This window comes from Corvus brachyrhynchos, unplaced genomic scaffold, assembly GCF_000691975.1.
Source record: "Corvus brachyrhynchos isolate BGI_N302 unplaced genomic scaffold, ASM69197v1 scaffold443, whole genome shotgun sequence".
NCBI lineage: Eukaryota > Metazoa > Chordata > Aves > Passeriformes > Corvidae > Corvus > Corvus brachyrhynchos.
This window is the reverse complement of record NW_008237220.1, coordinates 102,600-103,809: the sequence shown is the minus strand read 5'-3', so window position 1 is coordinate 103,809 and position 1,210 is coordinate 102,600. Positions and strand designations below refer to the sequence as shown.

Genomic DNA, 1,210 nt, shown 5'->3' with positions numbered 1-1,210 from the left:
CCAGGTGGCCACGGAGCTCGGGGACAGCCCAGGGGGTCCCCAGGGTGTCCCCACGGTCCCCGCAGTGTCCTGTCAAGGTTCCCAGGCCCTTTGAGGTGTCCCCACGAGGTCCGTAGGGTCCGCACCGTGTCCTCAGTGTCCCCACAGAGTCCCCACGAGGTTCACGGGGTCTCCAGCGTGTCCCCATGGTTCCCACTGTGGGGGATGGTCCCCATGATCCCCACAGGGTCCCCGCAGGGTTTACGGGGTCCCCACAGTATCTCCACCGAGTCTCTGGTGTCCCCAAGGGTCCCTGATGTCCCTGCAGGGCTGGCCTGGCGGAGGCGGCGCTGGTGGCCCGGGTGAACGGGACCGTCCAGGACCTGGACCGGCCGCTGGAATGTGACACCGACTTGGAGCTGCTCGACTTCTCCACGCCCGAGGGGCGGGAGGTGAGCCCGGGGGCCCGGGGTGCCGGACCTGCGCCCCGCTCCGCTCACAGCCCGCTGTGTCCCCTGTGTCCCCTCTGTGTCCCCCATGTCCCCTCAGGCTTTCTGGCGCTCCAGCGCCTGCGTCCTGGGGGCGGTGGCCGAGCAGTTTTTCGGGGCGACGCTTTGCAGCACCCGGGCCACCGAGGACGGCTTCTTCTGCGACGTGCACATGGGCAGCAGGTAGGACGGGGCACACGCGGTGCCCGCGGGGTCCCCGGCGTGTCCCCAGCGTGCCCCCGTGCCCCCAGGACCGTGCAGAGCGTGGAGCTGCCGGCGCTGGAGGAGGCCTGTGCCACGTTCGCCCGTGCCCGACACCGCTTCGAGCGCCTCGAGGCCACCCGCCAGCAGCTGGCCGAGCTCCTCCAGGTGAGACCCCCCCTCCCCAGAGCATCCCCTCCGCATCTCAGGATGGGGCATGGGAGGCCAGCCTGGGGACTGGTTTGGATCAACCAGGGTGATGCTCATCGGGACCGGTGTCACCCCCGTTTGGTGTTACCTGTGCCGCTGTCGCCGCCTTGGTCCTTCCCCCCAGCGTGGTGTCACTTCCCCCTCGGTGTCACCCCTTTAAGGCCACCGAGCCCACCGTCACCCACCTCTTTGTTGTCCTCTCTTAGCACAACAGATTCCAGCTGGAGCAGCTCGAGGAGGTGACATCCCCCACGGCCACAGTCTACAGGTGAGCACGGGGGACACTGGGGGGGCCGTGGGTCACCAACACTGTCCCCCCATCCCTCCGTCCA

The 1,210-nt window shown here is 68.9% G+C and overlaps 1 protein-coding gene across 1 annotated transcript in view; it reads left to right on the top strand.

Annotated features, from left to right (window-relative positions):
• Positions 1–1,210, top strand: part of TARS2 (threonyl-tRNA synthetase 2, mitochondrial (putative)) — a 4,645-nt gene that overhangs the window by 1,114 nt on the left and 2,321 nt on the right. Inside the window, exons 2-6 of the mRNA XM_017728868.1 lie at positions 5–21; positions 308–431; positions 529–650; positions 719–836; positions 1,085–1,146. Coding sequence (XP_017584357.1) covers positions 5–21; positions 308–431; positions 529–650; positions 719–836; positions 1,085–1,146 — 443 coding nt within the window. The remainder of the gene's footprint in view (positions 1–4; positions 22–307; positions 432–528; positions 651–718; positions 837–1,084; positions 1,147–1,210) is intronic.